General features: G+C 43.5%; 2 protein-coding genes across 11 annotated transcripts in view; one reads left to right on the forward strand and one right to left on the reverse strand.

Moving 5' to 3' along the window:
• The window catches only part of mfsd10 (major facilitator superfamily domain containing 10), a 35,075-nt gene extending 25,623 nt beyond the window's left edge, over positions 1-9,452 (forward strand). For both annotated transcript variants that reach the window (XM_073047934.1, XM_073047935.1), the window contains exons 11-13: positions 681-728; positions 4,309-4,398; positions 7,767-9,452. In XM_073047934.1, the coding sequence (XP_072904035.1) occupies positions 681-728; positions 4,309-4,398; positions 7,767-7,870 (242 nt within the window). In that variant the 3' untranslated portion in view covers positions 7,871-9,452. The remainder of the gene's footprint in view (positions 1-680; positions 729-4,308; positions 4,399-7,766) is intronic.
• A 996-nt stretch (positions 9,453-10,448) lies between these two features.
• The window catches only part of add1 (adducin 1 (alpha)), a 174,075-nt gene continuing 160,168 nt past the window's right edge, over positions 10,449-24,355 (reverse strand). For 7 of the 9 annotated variants that reach the window (XM_073047915.1, XM_073047914.1, XM_073047919.1 and 4 more), the window contains one exon: positions 10,449-12,870. In XM_073047915.1, the coding sequence (XP_072904016.1) occupies positions 12,521-12,870 (350 nt within the window). In that variant the 3' untranslated portion in view covers positions 10,449-12,520. The remainder of the gene's footprint in view (positions 12,871-24,355) is intronic. The other 2 variants (XM_073047922.1, XM_073047924.1) reach the window with 1 other exon arrangement.

A 24,355-nucleotide genomic window follows, 5' to 3' on the forward strand; every position in this document is an offset into this window, starting at 1 on the left:
TGTTCTAAGGGCCTAAACTCAGGAATTTCAACCCAAACCATGCCAATTATTTTTCTTCCTGAATTGATCCTTAAAACCAATATTTTTGACTTCTTGCAGGGGAAGGAAGCTTCAGTGGAGGAATTAGAATTTGGTTTAATGTCACTGGCATATGTCATGAAATTTGTGGTTTGCAGCAGCAGTATTTTGCAATACATAATAATAAAAATGTATAAATTACAATAAGAAATGTATATTAAAAATAAATTAGTAGAGCAAGAAGAGAGTAAAAAAACAGTGAGGTAGTATCCATAGGTTCATTGTCCATTCAGAAATCTGATGGCAAAGGGAGAAACTTCCTGAAATGTTGAGTGTGTGTCTTCAGGCTCCTGCACCACCACCTTGATGGTAGCAATGGAAGACGGCATGTCCTGGGTGGTGCCGGGGAGGCTAATGCCCATGACAGATCTGGTTGAGTTCACAATTCTCATTAGCTTTTTCCTATCCTATACAGGGGCCCCTCCACACCAGATGGTGATGCAACTGATGTTTGAAGGATCTTGGCCCAAAGGGTTTATCTCCATAGATGGTGCTTGATCTGCTGAGTTCCTTCACAATTTTGTGTGTGTTGTTTTGAATTTCCAGCATCTGCAGAATCTCTTGTGTTTACAACCTTGGTCTGATTTTTGCTTCCCTTCCAGCTGCTGCTGTTGTCATTCCCTGCCTATCTGCCGTGGTAGCTGGATATGGTAAGTGTTGGGAATGTCTTGATGCTCTTGGCTTGATCAAAGCACCAGTATCTTCTGCTGCTTTCAACATGGGAATGGAGAGGTTCAGAAGGGACAACACTCATTTCTCTGGAACCCCATAAAGTTTAGTACCCCCATAGCTTTGAGAGCCATTCCCAAACCCCTACCTTGACGTCATCTGAAGACTAGGGCAGCAAGTGTTTAGGAAAGTTGTATCACCTTCAGGTTCCCATTTTGGGTGGCACTGGAGCATAGTGGTAAACATAATGCTTTGCAGTGCCAGCAATCAGAATTCAATTTCCCATCACTGTGTAAGGGGCTTGTACTTTCTCCCCATGACTGCACGAGTTTCCCTGGGTGCTCTGGTTTCCTCTCACATTCCAAAGCTGTATGGATTAGTAGTTTAGTAAGTTTTTTTACACACTATGTTGGCGCTGGAAGCACAGCAAAACTTGTGGGCTGCCTTTGGCACATACTTGGACTGTTTTAGACTATAAGACAATGAGACAAAGGAGTGGGGTTAGGCCATTCGGCCCGTCGAGTCTGTTCTGCCATTCGATCTCTATGTTTTGATGTACATGTGACAAATAAAGCTAATCTCTTTATCTCTAACATTGCTCCATTTGGTGGGTGGTAAGGTGGTGGAAGGGAGTGTAAAGCGCTCCTTCCCTCTGCTAACCTGCAGGTCACCCTTGGGCAAAGTGTAGCACCTGTTTACCCCCTGATCAGGGTCACATGAAGCCATGGGAGCAGCTGGTGCAGATCACAAGTCCTGGTTATGTGACCACTGATGCCAGGCAGACAATCTCTGAAGAATATTGATAATGGCTGGGGTCACCCATCTTGTAAAGACACTGCCCAGAAGGCAGTGGCAAACCATTTCTATAGAAAAATTTGCCAGTAACAATCATGGTTATACAACATGGCAATTGACAATGATGCTCCCTTTGGAAGTGCATCCTTTCATCATTTCATTGTTACCTTGTGTTCTGCAAACATCTTCCTCCCATGCAGTACAGTGTCTCAGAGTAATTCAACATCATCATCTTAACCTAATCTGATGATGGGTATTAAATGATGCAAAGGCCTGTTTCATGGTTCATCCCCAGCAGCAGTGTGACACAGGCCTTGATCTACGGGCCGTTCCCAAGGACACACAGGGAAATGAACATCAAGTGCTGGGGGCAGGTCATCAAGTCAGTGAAGGACTCCCTTTGGTCTGCCAGCACGTCGAGATATCTTTGAAGGAATGGTGCGAAATGGTACCATTCCAGGCTCCAGGAGTATGTGGTGAGGGATGCATTGAAACTTGGTCCATCCTCTACGAGGGCTGAGTGGGAAAGGACCACAGTGTGGGGTTCATCTGCTACTGAAGATGGAGGGGCCAGACTGGGTGAGGAAGCTTCTCGATTATTGTAGTACTGTACCACCAAAGGAGGCCACACGAGTGGCAACGTTCCTACTGATTTTAAGCAATATAATTGTACACTACTTAATGCATTGGCTACGAGTGTAAGAGTGAAAAGGCATTGCATAGTTTATTGTAATTTTTAAAGATTAATGTTTTGAAATGTTTTAATTTTGAATTTTTAAAAAAGTATCCCAACCAATGAATAATTAAAAAGTATTTACAGCAGATAGTACAGGCAAGATTACCGGTCTCTCTGTGATGTTCAATGGTGGCAATTTAATGATGGCATTAAGGGGTCTTGCTCTTACTGGGGGTGGTCATTGCCTTGGATGTTACCTGCCAGACCCTTGCTGAATGTTGATCAGCAGTAATGGAAACTGAACTCTCTGCAATTGTTAACATCCACACTCCTGTAATGGAGGGGAAGTCACTGATGGAGCATTGGGTCATAGAGCACTATCGCACAGAAATAGGCCCTTCAGCCCATTGTCCATACCAAACTGTTGTTCTGCCTAATCTCATTGACCCATACCTAGATCATAGCCCTCCATACCCCTCCTGTCCATGTACTTATCCAAACTTCTCTTAAATGTTGGAACTGAACACACAACACGGAGACCATAGTTTGTTGTAAAACTGTGGACAGGATGATAAGAGGAATAGATAAAACACACCTACCTGTTCAAGAGCCACTGAATCATGCTGCAGCTCTATAAAGCCCTGGTTAGCCCACAAAGTATTGTGTTTGGACACCTCTTAAGACGTGGAAGCTAATTAGGGAGGGTGCGGAGGAGATTTACCAGGATGCTGCCTGGATTAAAGAGCATGTTGAATGAGCTAGAGCTTTTCTCTTTGGAGCGACAGAGGATGAGAGGTGATTTGATAGAAGTGTGTGTACAAGATGATAAGAAGCACAGTTAGTGTAGACAGCCAGTGCCTTTTTCCCCAGGGTGGAAATGGCTAATAAGACGAGGCATAGTTTTATAGGGGAGATGTAAGATGCAGGCTTTTTTTACACAAAGAATGGTGGGTGCATAGAATGTGCTGCCAGAGGTGATTGATAATTTAGCTGCAAACAATGTGCTGGAAGAACCCAGCAGCATCTGAAGGGTGCAGGGGAAGGAATTGTCAACATTTAAGGTCTAAATCTTGTATCAGGACATCCGTTGTTGATGGGTGTGCAGGACACAGCAGACGACAAGGGTACCTTCATCAATCAATGCAGGCTGGAGAATTTAGAATGACAGGCATAGAACTGGGGAGTGAGGGAGTAGGTCAGGCACTTAGGTAGAAAATTGTTCCAATGATTGTGAATTTTAGAAATGCAGTGTCTATGCTGAGATGGCCTGTTTTTGTGCTGTAATTGTTATATGGTTATAGTGTCTGAAAGGACTGCAAATTACATTGCCAAATAGATGTTAATGATTGATGCCATGTACAGTGCGGTACAGACCCTTCCAGCCCAATGAGCCTATGCTACCCAATTACACACATCTGACCAGTTGTAACCCATACATCTTTGGAATGTAGGAGGAGAAGTGAGCACTTGGAAGAAACCCATGCAGTTATAGGTAGAGCATACAAACTCCTTACAGAGGTGGAATTGAAGCAGGGGCGCTGACACTGTAATGGAGTTATGCTAACTGCTACACTACCATGGCACCCTTAATAGTATCCAAGCAATTATCAAATGAGGTGATAGAAATAATGAATGCGATTGTGGAACAGATGTTACATTGAACAATGGGATTAATATGAAGCTGTAAGGACATTTTTGTTCGGCTGTTATGAGTCTAGCTCGAGGGTTACAAGTTGAGTCAAGACTTAGTCACAGAGCGCAAGATATAAGACCATCAGCTCATCTAGTCCATGCTGAACTGTTAATCTGCCTAGTCCTATTGTCCATACCCCTCCCCTTCATGTGCTTATGCAAACTTCTCTTAAATGTTGCATCCCACTCACATCCTCTATCTCCACAGGCAACTTGCTCCACACTCTCACCACCCTCTGAGTGAAGAAGCTTTTCTTCATGCTCCCCTTGAACATTTTACCTTTCATCCTTAACACATGACCTGTAATAAATAAGTATCCTTTGCTGGCAGTGGGGAAAATTGTTAGGGAAGGGTGTGAAAAAATAGTAAGTTTTAAATGGAGCTGATTTCTTTTAAGGTGCAGCCAATCAAAAAGGAACGGTAATGGGAATACTTCGTAGTCTGGGGGCTCTAGCCCGAGCCTTGGGACCAACCTTAGCAGCTACAGGTGAGAAATTACTCAGCTTCATTTGTTGCTTTCATGGGTTTCAGGATTGAAATTCCTGATTACGTTCAGTTAATGGCAGGACAAGGATTTCTTCATTAGCACATGGGAGTCTCTGCTCCAGTAGTGAGAATTGCATTTAATTAAAGAACTTGGAGAGATCTGAAGTGTACATTTAACTATATGTCATGGATGCACTTTATGTTAACTTGTATAGCTACAGATTTTATCTGTAAATATTGTGTGCTGTATGTGATATACAGTATGGACTGTGCTTTTCACCTTGGTTTCAGAAGAATGTTGTTTTCTTTAGCTGTATACATATGTATGGTTGAATGACAATGAACTTGAAAAAGTTCCCAATACACTTCACAAAGAAAAATTACAAAGCAAAATTTGCTACGGATTTACAAGGAACATGACTCAAAGCTTGGATTTATGAAAGTAATTAGATATTGAAGGCTTGACCTCTAATAGTGAAACAATTAAATTTAGCAATGCACAGGAAAGTCATTGTTCTCTTGTACTCTGTATTACCATGTAACTTTGGAGGAGTGCATTAAATTCCAGTGTGGAGGGAGGGATAAGAGACTACTGATGCTGGAATCTGGAGCAACAAACAATCTGCAGAAGGAAAAGTCGACGATTCCTTTCCCACCAGCTGGCTGAGTTCCTCAAACAGACTGTTGCCTCATATTCTTCCAGTTTTGCTTTGTGTGGAGTGGAGGGAGAAAGGGCATATATCTAATTTTCTACATAAAGTTAAATATTTTATCTTTTACTGACCTTTAAGGCAGTATATTTCAAACTTTAAACACTAACTTAGTAAGAAATTTTCTTCTTACTAATTATTCACCAATGAGAGGGAACTTGATGACGGTGAGGACAATATGAGTGAGGTTGATGTTCTGGAACATGTTGATATTAAGGGAGAGGAGGTGTTGGAGTTGTTAAAATACATTAGGAGGGATAAGTCCCCGGGGCCTGACGGAATATTCTCCAGGCTGTTCCACGAGGCGAGGGAAAAGATTGCTGAGCCTCTGGCTAGGATCTTTATGTCCTTGTTGTCCACGGGAATGGTACCGGAGGATTGGAGGGAGGCAAATGTTGTCCCCTTGTTCAAAAAAGGTGGTAGGGATAGTCCAGGTAATTATAGACCAGAGAGCCTTACGTCTGTGGTGGGAAAACTGTTGGAAAAGATTCTTAGAGATAAGATCTATGAGCATTTAGAGAATCATGGTCTGATCAGGGACAGTCAGCATGGCTTTGTGAAGGGCAGATCATGTCTAACAAGCCTGATAGAGTTCTTTGAGGAGGTGACCAGGCATATAGATGAGGGTAGTGCAGTGGATGTGATCTACATGGATTTTAGTAAGGCATTTGACAAGGTTCCACACGGTAGGCTTAATCAGAAAGTCAGAAGGCATGGGATCCAGGGAAGTTTGGCCAGGTGGATTCAGAATTGGCTTGCCTGCAGAAGGCAGAGGGCCGTGGTGGAGGGAGTACATTCAGATTGGAGGGTTGTGACTAGTGGTGTCCCACAAGGATCTGTTCTGGGACCTCTACTTTTCGTGATTTTTATTAATGACCTGGATGTGGTGGTAGAAGGGTGGGTTGGCAAGTTTGTAGACGACACAAAGGTTGGTGGTGTTGTAGATAGTGTAGAGCATATATGTCAAACTCAAGGCCCGCGGTGGAATTATCTTTGGCCCGCGAGATAATATCTAATTACTATTAAAGCTGGCCCCAGTAATCGAAGCGCCTATGGCGTATGATATGGCTAATGCTGAGTTTATTCAGGTACCAGGTTTTCAGGGTTTTTAGTGTTTATTCGGCAGTCTTCTTCATAAGAAATGGAATTTGTAAAGTGAAACACTTTGTAGTTATAGCAGAGACTGAGACACATGAGAGCAGGCTGAAAAAACGGAGGCAACGAAAGCTGCGTTCGCACGCGTCCGACTGATCCGGCCCGCGTGAAGCTGCATTTTGCTCAATCCGGCCTGTGACCTAAAATGAGTTTGACACCCCTGGAGAGGATTGTCGAATATTGCAGAGAGACATTGATAGGATGCAGAAGTGGGCTGAGAAGTGGCAGATGGAGTTCAACCCGGAGAAGTGTGAGGTGGTACACTTTGAAAGGACAAACTCCAAGGCAGAGCACAAAGTAAATGGCAGGATACTTGGGAGTATGGAGGAGCAGAGGGATCTAGGGATACATGTGCACAGATCCCTGAAAGTTGCCTCACAGGTAGATAGGGTAGTTAAGAAAGCTTATGGGGTGTTAGCTTTCATAAGTCGAGGGATAGAGTTTAAGAGACGCAATGTAATGATGCAGCTCTATAAAAACACTGGTTAGACCACACTTGGAGTACTGTGTCCAGTTCTGGTCGTCTCACTATAGGAAGGATGTGGAAGCATTGGAAAGGGTACAGAGGAGATTTACCAGGATGCTGCCTGGTTTAGAGAGTATGCATTATGATCAGAGATTAAGGGAGCTAGGGCTTTACTCTTTGGAGAGAAGGAAGATGAGAGGAGACATGATAGAGGTGTACAAGATATTGAGAGGAATAGATAGTGGACAGCCAGTGACTCTTCCCCAGGGCACCACTGCTCAGTACAAGAGGACATGGCTTTAAGGTAAGGGGAGGGAAGTTCAAGGGGGATATTAGAGGAAGGTTTTTTACTCAGAGTGGTTGGTGCGTGGAATGCACTGCCTGAGTCAGTGGTGGAGGCAGATACACTAGTGAAGTTTAAGAGACTACTAGACAGGTATATGGAGGAATTCAAGGTGGGGGTTATATGGGAGGCAGGGTTTGAGTGTCAGCACAACATTGTGGTCCGAAGGGCCTGTAATGTGCTGTACTATTCCATTCTATTGCCAATCAACATTATACTTGACCTTAAGACGAGTTTCTCCCAGAACAAAGAACAGTACAGGCCCCTTGGCCCATGATGTTGTGCTGACCTTTTAACCTACTCCAAGATCAACCTAACTCTTCCCTCCTACACAGCCCACCATTTTGTTCCTTCGTCTAGATGCCAATCTAAAAGTCTCTTATATGTCTCTAATGAATCTGCCAATATCACCACTCCTGGCAGGGTTTTCCATGTACCCTCTGTGTAAAGAACTTAATTCTAATATCCCCTCTATATTTTCTTCCAATCACTTTAAAATTATGCCATCTCCACCAGGGGACAAAGTCTATGTAGGAGGATTTTAGAGTAGGTTAAAAGGTTGGCACAACATGGTGGGCTGAATGGCCTGTACTGTTCTAGATGGAGCAGGTGGAGAAGTTTGATATTTGCTTGTGTGCTGCAGCTAATGGACAGGGGAGGTGGTGAAGTGATTGAATGTTGTTTTTCTCTTGCAGTCTACTGGCTGGGAGGCGCCGAGCTGTGTTTCACCATGGCAGCCGCTGGCTTCCTCCTCCCTCTCGCACTTATTTCAGTTCCCAAAGCAAAGAAAACAGAGTGAGGAGAACCAGAGGATGGATACTTTGACCTATGTAAACGTCAAGAGGACAGTACAGATTCCCTTTAAGCAACCGCGGGCTGTGTTTAAAGCAAATTCTGGTGGTTGATCTTCAACATCTCCAGCTGAGAATATCACAGCATATGAAGATCAGGAAACTGCCTCCAGTAGAAATGTGGTGTTTATTAGATGAAGTACCGAGGACTTCAGGAAAGTAACTTGTTATGGGGCTCTTTCTTTCTCCTTCCTATTGATGCTGTGTGTATGTATTTATGGATGTGGTCTGCATGTACGTGTATGGTCTGGTTGTGCATGGGTGGGTGGTCTATATCCCCTCCTTGGGTGGAAAAGTGCCACAGTGGAAACTTGCATTATCCCATCTGGAAGTTAACTGTTGGATTTGGGTGGTTAATAATCAGTGGATCATTAAGAGTTTCCTTACATCTGGACCCTTTTGTTTATCACATTACCCAAGTTCGGTTACTCCTGAGTTTGGCTGGAATGAGATATACTCAACATCCAGCTACTGATATAATGTCCTAGGAGGGTAAAGTAATGGTCACAAGCAAAACTGTTCTAATTTGGCATTAGAAAATTAAACATTTATTTGCAGGATTTTTCTCTTATTTACCACTTTTTAGAACATGAGTTTCAGCCTAACACTAGAGACAAGTTCAAATCTCCTGTGATAGGTACAGAAATTGCCTTCAGGAACACTAGTAATGACAACTCTCCAACAACTAGATTGTCATAAAGTCTACAGGGAAATAAATCTGCTCTTAGTCTGAGACCAGATCTTTAAATTCTGTTCAAAGTTGATTCTGGATGAATCCTAAATGCTAGCCTTGACAGCAAAGCCAGGTGTCACCTTCCCCCACTACCCATAATCACCACCAACTTCCATCACTGAGTGGTAAGCTGTGCCTTCAGATGTCTGTGTGCTTGAACTCTTTTTGCCTTCATTATCAATCTCTAGCCAGTACTTTATTCACACCTCTTTTGACCCAATTTTATATCTGTGGAAATACCTTGAAAGTTGCTCTGTCAATGCAAATGACTGCTTTTCAAGTGTGTGCGTGGTGAAATCAATACCATTTTTTAAAAAAGGCGAGAGATTTCACACATGCAATAAATCTGCTGAATCTCAGAGCACAGGTTCTCTTAGGCTTGGGAATCCGCAACTTATGTACAGCCGGCACACACGAGCAAGGGTCTGGGAAACCGGCAGGATGGATTTAACAAACACTTGCGTCTCTTGCCACGTGGTTCTGACTTGTGAAGTGCTCAGGTTACAAACAGCTCATAGGCGTGCAACTTTGCTTTAACCTGGCAAGGCCCTGTCCAGCAGTTTTTTTTTGGAGAAAGCCCTGGAGCCAAAAGAAGGTAGTTTTCTGGTGAAAATATGTCACTTGTCTTTGATCATTTTACTTTAACCCAGTGGGACCTCCTATTAACACATTCATATTTGATGAAATGTTTACTTAAAATGTTCACACATTAGGATACTCTTTAATAGTGTTTTTGTTCTATCCTGAAATCAAATGTATTTTGTACAGAATTTCAAATAAACTTCAAATATATTTTATGGACAAGACAATTACTTTTAGGAACTATCCTACTTCAGCCATACAAATTTTGGTCCTTCCTGCTCACTAATCACAGCTGAAAAGGGTCCTGCTGTAGGGTCTTGGCCTGAAACTTCTTTATTCCTCTCCAAAAATACTGTTGGACCTGCCGAGTTTCTCTAGCGCTTTTTGTGTGATACCTTCAAGGAGCCTGGGGAAATTGCATTAGACGTGGTACCGATTGGCAAACATCCAGAATAAAACAGGTCAGGAGCCTCCAACCTTACACACTTGCTATATTTAAGTGTAATGCCAAAAAAATGGAAGAGATCACTGCATTCTATTAATTTCAGACTTCCATTTTAGACTGAACTCTTAATTTATTTATTTAGAGATACAGCACAGAATAGGCACTGCTGGTCCTTCAAGCCATATAACCCAACACCTGATTTAACCCTAGCCCAATCGCAACACAATTTACACTAACCAATTAATCTACCAACTAGAACGTCTTTGGACTGTGGGAGGGAACTGGAGCACCTGGAGAAAACACAGGCATTCCATGGGGAGGACATACAGACTCCTTCCAGATGAGGTCAGAACTGAACTCCAGTAGCATTGCACTAACTGCTACACACCACTGTGATGCCCCAAGGAAAATAAAGGAGCTGAGGTCCTGATGCAAGGATTTGATGAGAAACAGACAATTTCTTCTCCCCCACTCCTCCCCCCAACTAATGCCATTCCACCCATTGAATTCCTCCAACAGACGGCTGCTCACTTTAATAAAGTATAAAAGTTAAAGCAAGAGCTACTTCCCCTTTCAGCCACCACGGTTCAGTGCAAATTTTTAAAATGAGATACACTCTGGGCTGTACTATGTTCTGCTGTAGTGTTCTAAATGCAGTAAAGGTGTGACAGTGGAGAGCCAATAGTGTCTGTACTGTATATGACACGAGAAGAAACAAGACAGCCTGCAATGAGTAGAGCTGCCTTCTTGAATAAACTAAACAATGTTGTGGGGTTTAAAGAAAGGATTTTATTTAAGTAACTTCAAAAAAATGTTACAATGAAACTTAAAAAAATTAGATATGATTCTTTTCATAAGTAATATTTTTTTTACTTAGAATTCTTTGTTTTCATACAAAGAATTGAAAACGTAGGATAAAAATCAAAGCTTAGAAATGTTTTGTAGAGGATAATTAACTGAAATGAGATTCTAAACATAGGTGACATTGTTAAGTCTGGCAATTCTAACAAATTAACAGAAAACTTAAAATTGTTTAGAGTACAGAAGTTATACAAGGGTAAAATACAAGCGTAAAGCCAGTGATGCCATGCAGTCCTCATTACACACCTGTATGCAAACTGTATTCTTGCATTATACTTTTGCTGCCATTTCCACCACGGCCCCACCTCAACCCACCTGCAGACTTACTGAGAGAAGGAAAGGCAGCAGCTGCACATCAGCAAAGTGATGGTTTCATCACTGTTCCAAGTTTGCTGCAAATGTAATACCAAACAACAATCCAGACCTCCTATGGGAATGGAAGAATTTCCACTAGGGGTGGTGAGCAACGCTGCCTGTAACGAGAAGGGTTTGAAGTTCAAAGTAAACTTTATCAGTTTTGGTGCAGTGTTATGTCACACTGGTGGAATTTCCATCAATCCCATTTGAATTAAACAATGTAAAGGAATCTCAATTTATGAAGGTGACTAGGTTAATTAGAAGCCAGGTTAAGGGGGGGGGAGCAGTGAGAGAAGAACTTTGATCAGCATGGGGTATCATAATATTCTGCTGTGGGAGCAGAAGGGAGAGGCTGAATTCAGCAGAAACTTGCTCCACTTCCTGATCGAGTCATTGTGGATGGGGATGTAGTGGAGGGTTATACATCAAAGAATGCTGGAGATGGGATGAGAAGAGATGATAAGTTCCAAACAGCACTGCCCACTGGAAAGGTCTCTTGAGGTAGACCATATGAACGATAGGATTTACAGTTTATGTTCCTTCATCAGTAAAACTGAAAGGTCCCACTCTGGGTAAAAATATCAGCCCTCTTCTTTTCAACTTTTCCATTTGATTTCAAATGACTTGGTTGCTGAGTTTATGTTTTTCAATACTATGTATAATCAACAAAATAAAAGGACAAAATGCGGGCCATTTCACAAATTTCTACTCAAGCCATCTTTTACATGACATTTGACTATACAATCACTGAATTGTAAAATAAGGAGGGTTCATGAATGTGATAAAGCACTGTATAAATACAAGCAACTTGTTTTATCCTGTATAGAACCACAACTTTTCCTTCATTTTAATCTAAGCAGTATTTCACAAACAGAAGAGTATCAGACAATTGATGCAGTGACAAGATGTTGGGAAACGAGTCACCAGACTCCAATAACTTTGTTATGCTCTTAAACAAGTAGCAGAGGGTCACATGGCAGCAGCATTGGTCAAAGCACCCAAAGGAAACAATTTGCAACAGGCAATAGCAGTAAGTTTTCTTAAGGGGTTGTAGAAGGGGAAAAAATAACAATACTCATGATTCAGCAAAACCTAGACCATTTCTCATTTTCTGAAGTAAGCAATTCATAATCTGTGCCATCTACATGTAGTCATCTTCCTTTAAACATTGCTGGCTAAAAAGGTGTGCAGCATCACAATTGGCTGGTATTGAACAGTCATGCGCAGGATGTCTCTCATACACATGTTAAAATGTATATCTCCACTATAACAGCTGCATATTACAACAAAGCAATTAATTCATCATTACAACATAATCTCATTATAAAGGTTTCTTCTGGTTTCATTGTTCTAACTCTATCTCGAAGTGGTAAACCATGCTGAGATTAAACACTTGAAGGCTTGCACCTACTGTACTGAAAAGGTTAGCACCTCTGTTTTGTGTCAAAAGATGTCCTGTTACTTTCGAGATCATTTGAGCTATACTAGACATTTCACTGCATTCCGTTACATGGATGTTTTTGTTTAAGATATAACACTAGACAATACAACCTTGTACATTCTAGAAATGAATTGGAATCGAGGGCATTATGCCTTTCCTGCTTAAAAAAAGGGGGATCTTTAGGATTCACTTTTCTTCTTATTCTTTTTCAAGAAGGAAGGGGTGCGGAACTTTTTCTTCTTCTTTGAGGGTGACTTGCTGGGAGACTCGTCGCTGGCTGCGTCAACCACCTCCTCAACGGGTGATGAAGTCACCTGCTCAGGAGGGGGTGAGGAGGGCTCTTCCTGCTGCTCAGTGGTGGTCAGCTCTTCAAGCTTCCTACTCAGGTCTTTGCTTGGGCTGTCCAACTCCTCTTTTGCAGGGGTCTGGACGGTCGGTGTTTCCAAGGGCTCATCAGAGGCGAGTTCAGGTGGAGACTGTTGGAAAGTTGCAGCACTGTCATCCTTGCGTGTCTGTTCCATTTGCGATTCTGAAGAATTTATAGAAGAAGTCAAAATAAGTGAGTCAGAATACATTTTGGTGAAAGAATCTCAGTGTCCCTGCTGCAAAGCTCCATTATTCTCTTTAATTGAGATATCAAACAGTCAATTCCTAAAGACTGAAGCTTCTGTTTCTTTCTGAAACCAGCTTTAATCCACATCTTTAAAGCTCTTATATTTTCAATGTTTTTTTTCCCCCAGCTAGTTTCTTACAGCTCTGAAGTTTGAACCCATTTGAAGTTCCATCCACCCACAGCCCTATGCTCTTGGACATACATTGGTTCCCAATCCATCAGCATCTCAAATTGAAAACTCTCATTCCTGAGTTTAAGACACTTCTCCCCACAACCCTGGTCAGTTTCCTATTTTGTTCAGGCCAACACCGATGGCGATCGTACCATCTGTCTAGACTGAACTCTGAAATCCCCTCACCAAACTTTCCCAAGTGCCTCTCCTCTTTTTTGTGCAAGATTTCTGTGCAAAAGCCTTGAAATGTGCAAGTTTTATTTATTTGCATTACAGGATATACAATGTGGGTCTTCTCTTCCTGTGAAAATTGTTCCTGCTTGTTTTGTTCTGCCAAACGTTGTGGGCATGCTATGTTGGTGCCGGAATGTGTGCGGGCTGACATCAGCACATCCTTAGGTGTGTTGGTTTGTTAATGCAGATGACACATTTCACTGTATACTTTAATGTACATCTCATAACTAATATGAATTTGATCTGAATCAAAATGCACCTGGTCAGTTACTCACCTTTTTAAAGAAAATGACAATCCATTCTTGAGCAAGGAAAAAAATAACCGCAATAGCTGAAGACTTTGGTTAGACCTCAAACATAACTGATAAAGTCAAACACTTCAGGATTAGTTTGTCTCTCTATCCATGAGGAATCCATTTTGTAACGCCACTTATATTATTTTTGTACATTTTCTATGATACCAGATCAATCACTGATTAGATACAGAATAGGTAGCAAACCACAATATCCTTGAGGGAGAGAAGTGTTTCCACAGCCAAAAGATCAAATTGAAGCTCTGGTCCTGCTGTATCCAGTTGTAAACAGGAGTAGACTCCACTCATTCACAACTAGATTGGGGGATCACTTCGCCAAGCACCTTCGCTCCTCCGCCAAAAAAGGTGAGATTTTCCAGTGGGCACCCACTTCAATTCGACTTCTCATTCCAACATATCGGTCCATAGCTGCCTCTACTACCAAAGTGTGACCATACTAAGCTTAGAGAAGCAACGCCTCTGGGTAGCCTCCAACTTGGTAGCATGAATATTGATATTCTGGCTTTTTCCCTTCTTCCTTTCCAGTGCTGATGAAGGGTCTTGGACCAAAACGTCAACTATTTATATTTCTCTCCACAGATGCTGCCTGACTTGCTAAGTTCTTCCAGCATTTTGTGTGTTGCTGTGGAACAACATCTCAGTATCTGCCTGGGCACATAGCAGCTTTCCAGACTTGATTTCCAGTTTTCCAACTTCAGGGAGCTTACTTCTTTGCTGATATCAGAACCGACCAATTTTGCCTATCATTCTTCCCTCAGTCTGCCAGCCTTGCAGTGTCTGGTTTTATCTTCTGCCCAAAATACACAAGAACTGCTGGGCAAACCCATTATTCCAGCCTGCTCTTGCTACATTGAACTTAACTTTTTCATACCCTGCTTTTTCCTCTGGTTGAATCGCTTCCCACCTACCATTGTAGTTTTTTAATAAAAAAAAATTGCCCTACAGATCCCCTTTAAAAACATAAACAAGAGAAAATATGCAGATGCTGCAATCTCATCCACTTTGCTTCCAACTTCCATCCTGCCCTCAAGTTTACCCGGTCCATTTCCAACACTTCCCTTCCCTTGCTCGGTCTCACTGTCTCAGCTTATCCACTGATATCCATTATAAACCAATGGACCCTCACAACTATCTGGACTACACCTTGTCCCACCCTGCTACCTGCAAAAATGCCATTCCCTTCTCTCAATTCCTCAGTCTCCACTGCATCTGCTCTCAGGATGAGGCTTTTCATTCTAGAACGAAGGAGTTGTCTTCCTTTTCCAAAGAAAGGGGCTTCCCTTCCTGCATCATCAAAGCTGCCCTCAATCACACCTCTTCTACTTCAAGCATGTCTGCTCTTACCTCATCCTCCCACCACGCTACCAGGGATAGGGTTCCTCTTGTCCTCACCTACCACCCCACCTGCCTCCGCATCCAGCGCATAATTCTCCAAAACCTCTGCTTTCTCCAACTGGATCCCACTACCAAACACATTTTTCCCTCCCCCTAACTTTCTACAGAGATCTCTTGTCCACTGGTCCCTCCCCACTGATCTCCCTCTTGGCACTTGTCCTTGCAAGCGGAATAAGTGCTTCACCTGCCCCTACACCTCTTCCCAGGTGAGGTGACACTTCACCTTCAAGTCTGTTGGGGGTCATATACAGTGTTCGGTGCTCCCGGTGTGGCACATCGGTGAGTACCAACGTAGATTGATGAGCATCTACGTTCCATCCGCCAAAACAAGCGGGATCTCCCAGAGGCCATCCATTTTAATTCCACTTCCCATTCACATTCCGACACGTCCATCTATGGCCTCCTCTACTATTGGGATAAGGCCACACTTAGGTTGGAGGAACAACACCTTATATTCTGTTTGGGTAGCCTCCAACCTGATGGCATGAATATCGATTTCTCAAACTTCCAGTAATGCCTCCCCTCCACCCCTACTTCACCATTTCCCATCCCCCCTTCACCCTCTCTCCTGTTATCTCCTTGCCCGCCCATTGCCTCCTTCTGGTGCTCCTCCCCGCTCCTCCCTTTTCGTCCTTCCATGGCCCCCTGTCTCTTTCAGCAATCAACTTCCTAGCTCTTTGCTTCATCCCTCCTCCTCCAAGTTTCACCTATCGCCTGGCTTTCCTCTCTCCCCTCCCCCCACATTTCAAATCTACTCCTCAGCTCTTTTCTCCAGTCCTACCAAAGGGATTCGTTCCAAAACGACAATTTAACTTCTTTTTCCATGGATGCTGCCTGACCTGCTGAGTTCCTCCAACATTTTGTGTGTGTTGCCCTTTAAAAACATATCCCTCTCACTGTTAAGCTATGCCCTCTGTTATTTGACATTTCTACCCTGGGAAAAGGATTATGGCTGTCTATTTATATCTCAATTTTATAAACAGCCATCAGGTCCTTCCTCCTGACACTCCAGAGAAAACCACACTGGTTTATCTAATCTCTCCTTACAGTTTGTACTCTCTCATCCAGGCAGAATCCTGGTAAAACTCTGCACCCTCTCCGAAGCTTCCACATCTTTCCTGTAATGGAACATCCGGCATTGCGTGCAATATTACAAGAACAATCTCATACAACATTCATTCCTGACTCTCATACTATATACCCCCCGTGATGACAGGAGGCATACCATATACCTTCTTTACCACCCTATCAACTTGTATAGTCACATTCAGAGGGCTAAGGACTTGGGAGCCCTATAGTGCCCTGTAAAAGCATTCAGACCCCTACTTGTGTAGTCACTTTCAGAGAGCTGTCCCTTGGGATCTGTATAGTGCCCTATAAAAGTATCCAGACTCCAACCCTTTGTTCACATAAATGAGTATTACAGCCAGGTATTCTGGTAAATTGACAAATTTAACTGAGAATTAAAAAGAATTGCAGATCACATGCTCCTTTGTTCACAGTAGAGCCAAGGAAAAATACCAAAAATTTAAAAACTGAAATGACAGCAGTTCAAAAATATTCATGCCTCTTTGCTCAGTATTTAATCAGAAAAATAGAAAACCTTCAGCACAATACAGGCCCTTCGGCCCACAACGCTGTGCCGAACACGCACTTACTTTAGAAATTACCTAGGGTACCCATAGCCCTCTATTTTTCTAAGCTCCATGTACCTATCCAAAAGTCTCTTAAAAGACCCTATTGTATCTGCCTTCACCACTGTCACCAGCAGCCCATTCCATGCACTCACCACTCTCTGCGTAACAAAACTTACACCTAACATCTGCTCTGTACCTACTTCCAAGCACCTTAAAACTGTGCCCTCTTATGCTAGCCATTTCAGCCCTGAGAATAAGTCCTTGACTATCCACACGATCAATGCTTCTCATCATCTTATACACATCTATCAGGTCACCTCTCATCCTCCGTCGCTCCAAGGAGAAAAGGCCGTGTTCACTCAACCTATTCTCATAGGGTATGCTCCTCAATCCAGACAACATCTTGTAATCTCCTCTGCACCCTTTCTATAGTTTTCACATTTTTCCTGTACTGAGGAGACCAGAACTGAGCACAGTACTCCAAGTGAGGTCTGACTAGGGTCCAGTACAGTACAGCTGTAACATTACCTTTTGGCTCTTAAAGTCAATCCCATTATTGATGAAGGCCAATGTACCATATGCCTTCTTAACCACAGAGTAAACCTGCGCAGCAGCTTTGAGTGTCCTATGGACTCGGACCCCAAGATCCCTCTGATCCTCCACACTGCCAAGAGTCTTACCGTGAAGAATATATTCTGCCATCATATTTGACCTACCAAAATGAACCACTTCACACTAATCTGGGTTGAGCTCCATCTGCCACTTCCCAGCCCAGTTTTGCATCCTATCGATGTCCTGCTGTAACCTCTGACAGTCCTCCACACTATCCACAACACCCCCAACATTTGTGTAATCAGCAAATTTACTAACCCATCCCTCCACTTCCCATCCAGGTCATTTATAAAAATCACAAAGAGAAGGGGTCCCAAACAGATCCCTGAAGCACACCACTGGTCACCAATCTCCATGCAGAATCAAGTCAAGTCACTTTTTATTGTCATTTTGACCATAACTGCTGGTACAGTACACAGTAAAAACAAGACAATGTTTTTCAGGACCATAGTGTTGCATGACATGGTACAAAAACTAGACTGAACTACGTAATAAAAACAACACAAAAAAAACACTAGACTACAGACCTACCCAGGACTGCATAAAGTGCACAAAACAGTGCAGGCATTACAATAAATAATGAACAAGACAATAGGGCAGTAAGGTGTCAGTCCAGGCTCTGGGTATTGATGAGTCTGATAGCTTGGGGGAAGAAACTGTTACACAGTCTGGTCGTGAGAGCCCGAATGCCTCGGTGCCTTTTCCCAGACAGCAGGAGGGAGAAGAGTTTGTATGAGGTTGTGGGGTCCTTTATAATGCTGTTTGCTTTGCAGATGCAGTGTGTAGTGTAAATGTCTGTAATGGTGGGAAGAGAGACCCCGATAATCTTCGCAGCTGACCTCACTATCCGCTGCAGGGTCTTGCGGTCTGAGATGGTGCAATTTCCGAACAAGGCAGTGATGCAGCTGCTTAGGATATGACCCGTCTACAATCATTCTTTGCCTTCTGTGGGCAAGCCAGTTCTGGATCCAGAAAACAAGATCACCTGGGATCACTTGCCTTACTTTCTCAATAAGCCTTGCATAGGGTACCTTATCAAATCCATAACTTAAGTAAATGCCTTACTGAAATCCATGAACACTACATCTATTGCCCTACCTTCATCAATGTGTTTAGTCACATCCTCAAAAATTTCAATCAGGGTCGTAAGGCACGACCTGCCCTTGAGAAAACCATCTAGATTATTCTTGATCATATTAAGCCTCTTCAAATGTTCATAAATCCTGCCTTTCAGGATCTTCCTCATCAACGTACCAACCACTGAAGTAAGACTCACTGGTCTATAATTTCCTGGGCTATCTCTACTCCCTTTCTTGAATAAGGGAACATCTGCAACCCTCCAATCCTCTGGAACCTCTCCAATCCCCATTGATAATGCAAAGATCATTGCCAGAGGCTCAGCAAACTCCACCTTCGCTTCCCACAATAGCCTAGGGTCCATCTCATCTGGTCCTGGAGACTTATCCAATTTGATGCCTTCCAAAAGCTTCAGCACATCCTCTTTCTTAATGTTTATATGCTCAAGCTTTTCAATCTGCTGTAAGTCATCCCTACAATTGCCAAGATCCTTTTCTGTAGTAAATACTGAAGCGAAGTATTCATTCATTACCTCTGCTCTCTCCTCTAGTTCCATACACACTTTTCCACTGTCACACTTGATTGGTCCTATTCTCTCACGTCTTATCCTCTTGCTCTTCACATATTTGTAGATTCAGGGGTTTTCTTTAATCCTGCTTGCCAAGGCCTTCTCATGGGCACTTCTGGCTCTCCTAATTTCATTCTTAATCTCCTTCCTGCTAGTCATAATCTTCTAGATCTCTATCATTACCTAGTTTTTTGAACCTTTCATAAGCTTTTCTTTTCTTCTTGACTAGATTTTCAACAGCCTTTGTACACCACGGCTCTTGTACCTTACCATCCTTTCCCTGTCTCAATGGAATGTCCCTGTGCAGAACGCCACGCAAATATCCCCTGAACATTTGCCACATTTCTGCCGTACATTTCCCCGAGAACATCTGTTTACAATTTATGCTTCCAAGTTCCTGCCTGAAAGCTTCATATTTCACCTTACTCCAATTAAACGTTTCCTAACTTGTCTGTTCCTATCTCTCTCTAATGCTTTGGTAAAGGAGATAGAATTGTGATCGCTATCTCCAAAATGCTCTCCCACTGAGACCTGATACCTGACCAGGTTCATTTCCCAATACCAGATCAAGTACAGCCTCTCCTCTTGTAGGCTTATCCACACGTTGTGTCAGGAAACCTTCTTGAACACACCTAACAAATTCAACCCCATCTAAACCCCTCACTCTAGGGAGATGCCAATCAATATTTGGGAAATTAAAATCTCCCACCGCAACCCTGTTATTATTACACCTTTGTAGAATCTGTCTCCCCATCTGCTCCTCAATGTCCCTGTTACCATTGGGAGGCCATTAAAAAAAAAATCACCCAGTAGAGTTATTGACCTCTTCCTGTTTCTAACTTCCACCCACAGAGACTCAGTAGACAATCCCTCCATGACTTACTCCTTTTCTGCAGCCGTGACACCATCTCTGATCAGCAGTGCCATGCTCCCACCTCTTGCCTCCCTCCCTGTCCTTTCTGAAACATCTGAAGTCTGGCACTTTTAAGTAATCATTCCTGCCCCTGAGCCATCCAACTTTCTGTAATGGCCACAACATCACAGCTGCAAGTACTGATGCAGGCTCTAAGCTCATCCACTTTGTTCATGATGCTTTCTGCATTAAAATAGATACATCTCAAATAATCGGTCTACGCACATCCCTTCTTTATCACCTGCCTATCCTCCCTCTTGCACTGTCTCCAATCTTTCTCTATTTGTGAGCCAACTGCCCTTTCTTCCGTCTCCTGGTTCAACGTACATATGCCCTCACCCCATTTGCCCGCCACCCCACTCAGGATAGGGTTCCCCTTGTCCTCACCTACCACCCCACCAGCCTCTGGGTCCAACGTATAATTCTCCGTAACTTCCGCCACCTCCAATGGGATCCCACTACCAAGCATGTCTCCCCCCCCCCCCCCCCCTGCAGAGATCGCTCCCTATGCGACTCCCTTGTCCGTTCGTTCCCGCATCCCTTGCCACCGATCTTCCTCCTAGCACTTATCCTTGTAAGCGGAACACGTGCTACACCTGTCCTTACACTTCCACCATCACCACCATTCAGGACCCCAGACAGTCCTTCCAGGCGAGGCGACACTTCACCTGTGAGTCGGCTGGTGTGATATACTGCATCCGGTGCTCCCGGTGTGGCCTTTTATATATTGGTGAGACCCGACGCAGACTGGGAGATCGTTTCGCTGAACACCTATGCTCTGTCCACCAGAGAAAGCAGGATCTCCCAGTGGCCACACATTTTAATTCCACGTCCCATTCCCATTCTGATATGTCTATCCATGGCCTCCTCTACTGTCAAAATGAAGCCACACTCAGGTTGGAGGAACAACACTTTGTATACCAGCTGGGTAGCTCCCAACCTGATGGCATGAACATTGACTTCTCTAACTTCCGTTAATGCCCCTCCTCCCCCTTCTTACCCCATCCCCGACATATTTAGTTGTTTGTTTTTTTTTTCTCTCTCTTTGCCCATCACTCTGCCTGTTCTCCATCTCCCTCAGGTGCTCCCCTCCCCCTTTCTTTCTTCTGAGGCCTCCTGTCCCATGATCCTTTCCCTTCTCCAGCTCTGTATTCCTTTTGCCAATCACTTTTCCAGCTCTCAGCTTCACCCCACCCCCTCAGGTCTTCTATCATTTCACATTTCCCTCTCCCCCTCCTACTTTCAAATCTCTTACCATCTTTCCTTTCAGTTAGTCCTGACAAAGGGTCTCGGCCCGAAACATCGACAGTGCTTCTCCCTATAGATGCTGCCTGGCCTGCTGTGTTCCACCAGCATTTTGTGTGTGATGCTTGAATTTCCAGCATCTGCAGATTTCCTCGTGTTCCCTTCCTCTGTCTCTTCAGTTTGGTTTCCACCCCCCAGCAATTCCAGTTTAAACTCTCCCCAGTAGCTTTAGCAAATCTCCCTGCCTGGATATTGGTCCCTCTTGGATTCAAGTGCAACCCGTCCTTTTTGTACAGGTCACGCCTGCCCCAAAAGAGATCAGAATGATCCAGAAATCCGAATCCCTGCCCCCTGCTCCAATCCCTCAGCCACACATTTATCCTCCGCCTCACTCTATTCCTGAGATTACTACCTTTGAGGTCCTGCTTCTCAACTTCCTTCCTAACTCCCTGTATTCAAGACCTCCTCCCTTTTCCCACCTATGTTATTGGTACCTCTGGCTGTTCACCTTCCCACTTCAGGATATCGTGGATGTGATCAGAAACATCTCGGACCCTGGCACCTGGGAGGCAAACTACCATCCGTGTTCTTTCCTGCGTCCACAGAATCACCTGTCTCATCCACTAACTATAGAGTCCCCTATTACTGCTGCCTTCTTCTTTTCCCTACCCTTCTGAGCCACAGGGCCAGACTCTGTCCCCCCCCCCCCCCAACAAGTACTCAAACAGGAGTACCTATTGTTAAGGGGGACAGCCACAGGGGTACTCTCTAGCACCTGCTTCTTGCTGTTCCTTCTCCTGACTGTTACCTACTTATCTGTCTCCCAAGGCCCTGGTGTGACTACTTGCCTATAGCTCCTCTCTATCACCTCCTCACTTTCCCTGACCAGACGAAGATCATTGAGCTGCATCTCGACGCACCTGGCGCAGATGTGGCTATCTGGGAGGCTGGGAGTCTCCCGGATTTCCCACATCTGACACCCAGTATAGAACACCGGCCTCGCCAACATACTTCCTGTTTCTATTCCTTACAGGTAACTTACTTTACCTCGACCCGATATTGCCAAATCCCATATGAACCAAAGCCCTACCACTCTGCCTCAGATCACTCCGTCAACGACCGCTCCGCTAGGCAGTGTCTGCCTTTTATGCCTGAACCTTCCCTGCTATTTGTTTCATGATTCATGCTCCGGTAAAAGTTGCTGACAGGCCACATACAATGGACAAACGCTCGCGAAGCTCCCTTTTTAAATAATGACTGCTGACCTGCGAGAAATCCCTCTTGGTAAAGCTCTGCTGACACTGCTGACAGGCCACGTCATATAGGGTGATGTGGCCTATCACCACAGATAGGTGTTGAACCATCTTTCACAGTTATTACAGCCTTTTAGGACAAGTATCAACTAGCTTTGCACAACATAATGGAGCAAGGTTTTCCCATTCTTCCTTGCAAAATTTCTCAAGCTATGCCAGGTTAGTTGGGGAGCGGCGGTGGTTAGCAATCTTGAGATTTTGCCAGAGATGTTCCAATCAGGTTAAGGGCAGGACTCTGAATGAGCCACTTAAGGACATCAATTTTCTTCAATGAAAATGAACTGAAAAATGAACTTCCTCCCCAGCTTAAGCTTAATGGCAAATGCTAGCATGTTTTTAAATTCAGGATCTATTTAGCTGCATTCATCTTCTTACCAATCCTGACCAGATTTCCAGTCTGTGCTGTTGAAAAACACCCCCCCCCCCCCCAACAGAATGATACTACCTCCACCATACTTTACAGAAGACATAGCATTACCTGGCTGATGTGCTGTATTAGATTCATGCCACACATACTGCTTCTTTTTGGTGGGTGGGGGGATTTCTTGTATAGTGCCTGCTTGCAAGGAGACAAATCCCAAGGATATATCATGTATACGTTGATAATAAATGTACTTTGAACTTTGGCCTTGGTGTTGAGGCCAAAAAGTTCCACTTTAGTCTCATCTGACCACAAGGCCTTCTTCCACATCTTTACAGCATCTTCTAAGTGACATTTTGCCAAGTCTTTACGAGCAAGGATAAGCCTTTTTTTTTAAAAGCAAGGGCTTCTTACTTGTTTCTTCCATAAATGCCCTTTTTGTGCAAGACCTTAGAGATTGTTGAGCCATGAACTTGCAGCCACTGACTTCTGCAGCTCACTCAGTGACTGTTTGCTTCACAGCAGCCTCTTTTCCAAGTGCCATTCTTCTCCAGTGACTAAATTTAGATCCAGGCAGTTTCGTATTTTTCCACTTTTTCATGATGAACCACTGAACACCGAAGTATCTTTGAGGTGGTCCTGACCCTTCCCCAGGTTTGTGCTTCTCTCTTATCATTTCCCTGACTTGTCTTGAATGCTCTTTTGCCTTCATTTTGGTTTGGTCTGTTAAAAATCTACTGTACTGTTGGACCTTATGGAGAGGGGGTGTTTATTTTTATGAATTCATTGAAAACAGGTGATTCTCCAATTTTCTACATCAACAAATTGGGTGAGCTGGTAAGGTAATACGTATATTGCAGCTGAGGAACGTTAGCATAGTAATTACAAAGGGGATAAATATGTTTCAGCCTTAATTTTGATTTTTAATTTTTAGTAAATTGTGGACATGTTTTGGAATTTTTCTCTTGATTTGACATGATGCACAATGTTTTGTAGATTAGTTCAAAAATCCTACTTCAATATCTTTTAAATTTGGAAAATGAGACTAAAATGTGAAAATAGTTGTGGGGACTAAATACTTTTTCAAGGCACTGTATATCTTGTCTATTTTTTGTTCCACCTTGTCTCCTACAAGGACTTTATTGGATTCTCCCAGTTCCTTTGCACAGTATTGTAGTAGTCAGCAGAACGCTTTACGGCACTAACAATCACCAAAGGGGATTAATTTCCTACTGCTACCTAAAGAGTTTGTACATTCTCCCCATGACCATGTGGGTTTCCTCCCACATTCAAAAAACTTAGGCTTAGTGGGCACGCCAAGTTTATGCCAAAAGCACAGCGACACTTGCACACTGGCCTCAGCACAATCCCTGGACTGCGTTGGACGTCACAGCAAAATGTGTGTTATTTGCATGTTTTGATGTGTGCACAAGACAAATAAAGTTAATCTTTAAATGTTTCTTCCATGCAGGGGCCTCTGCTAATAATGACATAGGAGAAGCTGTGGTTCAGTAACAAGACATTTCAAAGGCCTTGACTGCATCTCATTCACTTCTCTCT

Source organism: Hemitrygon akajei, chromosome 6 (assembly GCF_048418815.1).
Source record: "Hemitrygon akajei chromosome 6, sHemAka1.3, whole genome shotgun sequence".
NCBI lineage: Eukaryota > Metazoa > Chordata > Chondrichthyes > Myliobatiformes > Dasyatidae > Hemitrygon > Hemitrygon akajei.